Here is a 6,535-nt window from a genome sequence, read left to right on the forward strand (position 1 = left end):
CTGTCAAGTGCCGGCCTGGCGTTCTAGATTTGGCGATCATGTCATCGATATAAACTTCGATGCAATTGCCGATCAAGTCTCTGAATACTTCATTCATCATTCGTTGATAAGTGGCGCCTGCATTCTTTAAACCGAAGGGCATCATGGTGTAGCAATAGTTGGCGTTCTGGGTGATGAACACTGTTTTACACTGGTCCTCTTCCAGCAAAGGTATTCGGTTGTAACCAGAGTATGCATCCATGAACGACAACATTTTGAAACCGGACGCATTGTCAACCAGCTGATCTATGCTGGGAAAAGGGTAGGCGTCTTTAGGGCATACCTTGTTTAGGTCAGTATAATCGATGCACATTCTCCATGCCCCGTTTGGCTTCTTAACCAGGACGGGGTTGGATAGCCACGTGGTGTACTTGATTTCTCGGATGAACCCTGCGTCGTGGAGTCTTTTCACTTCTTCATCAATGATCTTTTGGCACTCGACGCCAAACTTTCTCTTTTTCTGGGAAATGGGCTTGGCTTTGGGGTCAATAGACAAACGATGGCAACATACTTCGGGATCGATGCCTGGCATGTCAGATGGTTTCCATGCAAATAGGTCTCTGTTGTGTCTCAGTAGCTTGATCAACCTGTCTTTTATTTCGGGATCCAGGGTCGCCCCGATGGTTGTTGTCTGATGATTATCGTCGCCCAGCACGACGTGCTCTAATGCACCGTCTGGCGTGGGCCTAGCATGCTCTACTCGTGGATCATCTCTTGCATCAAATTCTACCAAGAAACACTGATCATGCGCTCCCCCTTTCTTGGCAGGTCCTTCATTGGTGGGTCGGGCGGTCACTTGTTGAGATGCTGGCTGATCTTTGAAAGTAACCTTAGTCATTGGTCTCAAGGATATATTATAGCAACTTCTGGGTAATATCTGGTCGCCTTTCACCGTTGCGACCTTATTGTTTCTGGCGACGAACTTCATCGCCAATTGTGGATGGGAGATGCTCGCCTCAAAGGCGGCTAACATTCTTCTGCCGAGAATGGCATTATACGCAGAAGGAGTGTCCAACACTAAGAACTGGATATCTGCTGACTTTGATGTGGGTGGCGTTCCGAGGGAGAGAAGTAGATTGATCACGCCCAACGGCTTGGTTGTGGTTGCGTTGAAACCTGAAAGTTCTCCTGCGACTGGGGTTAAGTCATCAACTGTAAACCCCAGCACCCTGAAACATGGCAAAAACAAAATATCAGCGGAACTGCCATAATTGACAAATACACGGTTAACGCCATAGTTGGCAATTATTGCTTGAATGACAAGAGGGTCATCATGTCTTGGGAGGACATCGCCTAGATCGCTGTTATCCCAAACAATTTTGGGCCTGGTCGGACTTCAGTCTATTTTACTAATGACTTCTCCAGCAACCGCCATACATTGCTTCAAGTGCTTTTTTCTGGCGTTCGACGTCTCACCGCCACCGCTCAGTCCTCCGAAAATCATATTTATAACTCTGTGGTTAACGGTTGCGGGGTCTTCTCCCTCGTCGTCTCGCCTTCCTCTGTCGTTGGGGCTTGCTTGCGCTCTCCGGCTCCTTGGAGAGTCTTCTCTTTTGTCATGCTCATGTCGTGGTCGAGAGTTCACCTGCCTCGTTCTTCGTCTCTCTGGCGATTTACTGCGCTCCCTGTACCGCCTTCCGGTTCCTGATGGGCGTGCACCATCGCCATCTCTTCTTTTAGCATCGCCCTTAATGAGCTCATCAATCTCATCTTTGAGGTGCCTTCACTCCTCAGTACTGTGGTCGTTACTGCGGTGGAACTTACAGTAGATCGCGGCTTCTCTAGCTGGTTGCTGAGGGCGTTAATTTCCCCTGGAATCATCTTTATAATCAGTCTGTAGGACGCTGTGAGTTTGGCGCCCTGTTGTGTCACGCCTCGAAGGGCGGTTGGTATATCTAGCTGACTTATGTCATTTCTTACTATCTTCTGCTGGGCTCTCATTTTTGTTGGTTGCCTTCTCTTGGCTGTAGGCATCATCACTTCCCTTGTATTCTTCAACTCTCATATACTCTTGGGCCACTTTCCTAACTTCTTCTAATTCAGTAATTTCGTGGCGTGCTAGCTCGTAGGCAAATGGCCCCGCTCGCAAGCCTGAAAGGAGTATATGAACCTGCACCTTTGGATCTAAGCCTTGCACCTGTAGGGCTTCTTTGTCAAAGCGGTCTAGAAATGATCGAAGAGACTCCCCAAATTGATGGCGGATTTTCTCGAGTGAGTGAACGAACTTTGGCACGGGGCGGCTGGTTGCGAAGTGGGACTGGAACTTGCTTGCTAAGTCATCCCAGGACGCGATGCTTCCAGTTGGTAGGGTAGTGTACCATGTCAGCGCTCTCCCTCCCAGAAGCGTAGGGAAAGTTCTGCACATAAGGAGGTCCATTTCGCCATGCAGCGTCATTGCTGCTTCAAACTTTTGGACCCATTCAAAATGGTCTGTCTCTCCAACATACGTGGCGATGTTGGAGGGCCCTTTAAAGCCGAGGGGTATGGGAGTCAACCGCAGGATGTCGGTCAAGGGCTTGTTGCGCCCTGACATATGAGTAGGGGTTATTCTGACGTTGTGGTTGCGGCCTTGGTGGTCTGGCTGTGGATGAGGTATATGTGGGGCCTCAACAGAGTAAAAGAGAGCTGGGGCGTGATTAGGGACCTGATGGATGATATAAGGTGGTTGTCCGGGATTCTAGCCAGACGCTAGGGGTTGTAGGGCGGCAATGTGGTGAGGTGGCATGGCGTAGCCATAGAAAGGGTAACCAGCGATGTAAGGTTGGGGGAAAGGAGCAGCGATATTGTGAGTGTAAGGTCCTTGTGGGTGTGGGGCGCCCATGGGGGCTCGGTGAGCGTTATACATCGCTACCGGTTGACTGCGGGCTGGTTGTGGTCGATAGGCGGTTGGGTGAACTGGAGGGGCAGCAGCGTGGAATGGCATTCCAAAGTGAACTCCCGGTGGCGGGGGCTGATCAGGGACCACATTTTCTCCTTGCATTTCACGTATAGGTGCATGGTGACCTGGCTGCGCTATTCCGGCGCCAGCTGCTGGAAACTGTGGCCCGGCAGATAATAGTACTGGTGGGACAGCCTCTGCAGCGTGTCGCGCAGCTGGGGCTGAATGCATGGATGGCGGGGAGTTGGAATGTACAGTTTATTACGTGACCATCAAGGGTAGCCCTGGCTTGTTCCGCTCTTCTAGTCGTGACGACCATGTTAGTTATTCATATCGAAAGGACGTCTTGTGATCTTAGGTAAGAGGATGGGAATAGAAGTTTATAGTTCCCCACAGACGGCGCCAATTTACCGTTGGAATCTATAAGCCCACTATGTTCCCTTTAGGGATGAGTCAATGTATGGATGATACCCTTAGCACAGGTACAGACCAAGCTAAGGGGTATGGTGCCAAGTACAAGAAAAGTAATCAATGGAAAAGCTTGGGTGATAAAATGACTCTAAGGAAATGGACAGTATAACGATACATAAGATGCTCTAGGGGGTGCACTTGGGAGCTATTTATAAGGGAGATTGTGCTTACCGGGTGAAGGTTGGTGGGGAGAAGGTCAACTCTCCTTGGAATATACCGTTGGAATCTATAAGCCCACTATGTTCCCTTTAGGGATGAGTCAATGTATGGATGATACCCTTAGCACAAGTATAGACCAAGCTAAGGGGTATGGTGCCAAGTACAAGCAAAGTAATCAATGGATAAGCTAGGGTGATAAAATGACTCTAAGGAAATGGACAGTATAACAATACATAAGATGCTCTAGGGGGTGCCCTTGGGAGCTATTTACAAGGGAAGATTGTGCTTACCGGATGAAGGTTGGTGGGGAGAAGGTCAACTCTCTTTGGGGCCATATGCCGATAGCAGTGTTGGGCGTGACAGGCACTGCCATAGTAGCAGCGCTGTGCCTTCTGCGTCTGGCGGTGTCAGCATAGGTCACAGGGGGACAGTTTCCTCTTAAGGCATTTGGGTGACTGCTTTCGGGAGTTGAGGTCCCTAGGTGGGATACTTTGGTGTTTAGCCTTGGAAAGTTACCACATTGGGGGGTACGCGTCGCCCCAGCTGGTAGGGCTGACGTGGATGCTTGGTAGGTGCTGGGCCTTGACTATTGGGTCTGACTCTTGTTGGGTCATCCAGAACAACATCTATCACGTAATTATATATGAACAATAGAGATTTTAAAATAATTTAATATTGTAATAATATTTGATTGGATGATATATTGAAATTAAATTTACTTTATTATATTTAGTAACCATCCATTTATTTACTAGTACTTTTAACTTTTGAGTCATATTTTGTATTTTATTTTGTTTTTCAAAATTTATACTATCTACTTTTTTTAGATAACTGTGTTTTCTTGTCTGTTTGTCAATTTGAAGGTAATATTTGACTAACGTTGTATAGGAATTAACTTGAATTAATTATAAACAAAATGTAATTCTCAAATACTTTGAGATACCCCGCCCTCCCCCAAAAAAAAAAAAAATTATGTTACATCCTCTGATACATGCCTCCTAATTGGTAGTTAAATTCAGCATTAGTTAATACTCTTATTTACTTGCTAAGGTTTATAATGAATTTTAAACTCAAACTAACCTGTAATTAAATTATTAATGTCAAAATAACCACTTTTAATTTAATGAAATCTATTGAGTAATAACAAGAAAAAATATTCTTTATCAAATGGTGGTAGCTCAGTTGGCGCATGGGAGCTAAGTAGGTAGAGGTGAGAGCATGTGTTCGAATCTCCCCAATACCACCTTTGGGATGAGTTTAAAGCTTTAATCCTAGACCCGTCCCGAATCGGATTAGTTGCGAAGCAATGAACCGATTAGAATATTTCCAAAAAAAAATATTCTTTTGATATCTTGATATATTTTATTTTTTCAGGTCAGCCTCTCAACAGTTTAAGTCTACCAATGAAGCTTACCTAAGAAGTGAGCATTTAAATGCAAAACAACATTCCATGAAGGTAAGAGAAAAATTAGAGATGGCTCGTGAGCTTAACTGTAAGGAAGCTACAACAATTTTAAATATTAAAAATCGTACAAATGGTATATGAATATTGGATTTGCATGGTCTCCATGCAAAAGAAGCTATACAAGCATTGTGTGAGCGTTTGGAGAAAATCGAAAGTGAGGGCTTGTCAAGAACTCACTTTCCTTCAAATAAAAATAATAAGGAAAATGATTTTGTTGATTCATTCATTACAAAACAAGTTGGGCATGGGCCAACCATAGAAGTCTTAACAGGTATATTTTTTTTAAAAAAAAAATACTTAGGTTCTTACTTTAAACAAAATGTAGTTTGATTTGATATAATGATAAAAAATTTATTTCTAAATAAATATCTTTTCAGGATTTCCTTACATATAATTTTCATTCTTATCCACTGTAATTTTCCATTGATTTTCCAATTGTCTTCTTTATTCAAGTGTTGGCAAACACAGTCGAGGCAAACTTGTTCTTCCAATAGCTGTTTTCCTTATCGAATACGGCTAAAATACAATTTGTTGTAATAAATATATATCTTAGTCACAACAAAATAGTTAATTAATAGTGTTTCTTAATACTTTTTTTCTTCATTGTTGACATTTATCTTCAGATATCGTTTCGAGGATATAAGACCAGGAGCAATTAAAGTATGGCCCAACTTTCATTGAGAAAAAAATGATACCATTTTAGTCTTTAAAGGAGAATGCATATTTTTTTTGTATTCATATTCCTACTGTATTTGTATCATTAGTTGACCATGTAATGATCCAATTGTATATGTTGATTTCGTATTAAATAGATATACGCATTGTGATAACATCTTTTCCTAGCAAATTAAGGACAAATCACACTATTCGGACTTGCTCAGAGATCTAATTCCTACTCCCCCTCTTATAACATACTTTTGTAATTAGTGATTTCCTAATACACACGTATCAAAAAATAAAGTGGACTGTTAATAACCATTAACAAGAAAATTAATTTTTTAAAATTATATAAAATACAAAAGCTAAATATCAAATGGTGGATGTACATCCTAATATCAATAGCTTCGAATGAACGAGTTAAATTGTTGCCTTTTCTTAGAGCAAATAGGTGTTTATTCTAGGGATATCAAAATGGGTTAAAGGCCGTAGGCCAGCCCGCAAAACATTATATTTGGCCCTAATCCATTAGGACCTTTTTGTGATTGGGTTTTTTTTAACCCTAACCCTTAAAGCCCTATAATTTAACGAGCTGGAGTAAGGCTATCTCGCGGGCCAAACTTTTTCTTTCATCAAAATTTTCATTATTTGAAAAACTAAAAATTATATAAATTTAAATATTTATAAATATAAGTAAAAATTGTTATGAATGTGATGGAGAATATAAGAGAAAGTGAAATATGAAAGAAAGGAAAATGAAGTGTAAAAAAAAATAAAAGAAAGAATAAAATAAGAATAAGTATGAGCAAAGAGTCCTATATAAGGACATATCTTAGATGCATTTTTAAACATGGAAGTCATAAAAA

The 6,535-nt window shown here is 42.2% G+C and overlaps 1 protein-coding gene across 1 annotated transcript; it reads right to left on the reverse strand.

Annotated features, from left to right (window-relative positions):
- Nucleotides 1-1,948: 1,948 nt before the first annotated feature.
- LOC133286085 (uncharacterized) lies at nt 1,949-2,572 on the reverse strand. Its single transcript, XM_061483430.1, has one exon. It carries the CDS (start codon nt 2,570-2,572, stop codon nt 1,949-1,951), a length of 624 nt encoding a protein of 207 aa, XP_061339414.1.
- Nucleotides 2,573-6,535: the final 3,963 nt, after the last annotated feature.

This window comes from Gastrolobium bilobum, unplaced genomic scaffold (assembly GCF_033153095.1).
Source record: "Gastrolobium bilobum isolate Gb01-03AN ecotype WA unplaced genomic scaffold, APGP_CSIRO_Gbil_v1 utg57798, whole genome shotgun sequence".
Taxonomy (NCBI): Eukaryota; Viridiplantae; Streptophyta; class Magnoliopsida; order Fabales; family Fabaceae; genus Gastrolobium; species Gastrolobium bilobum.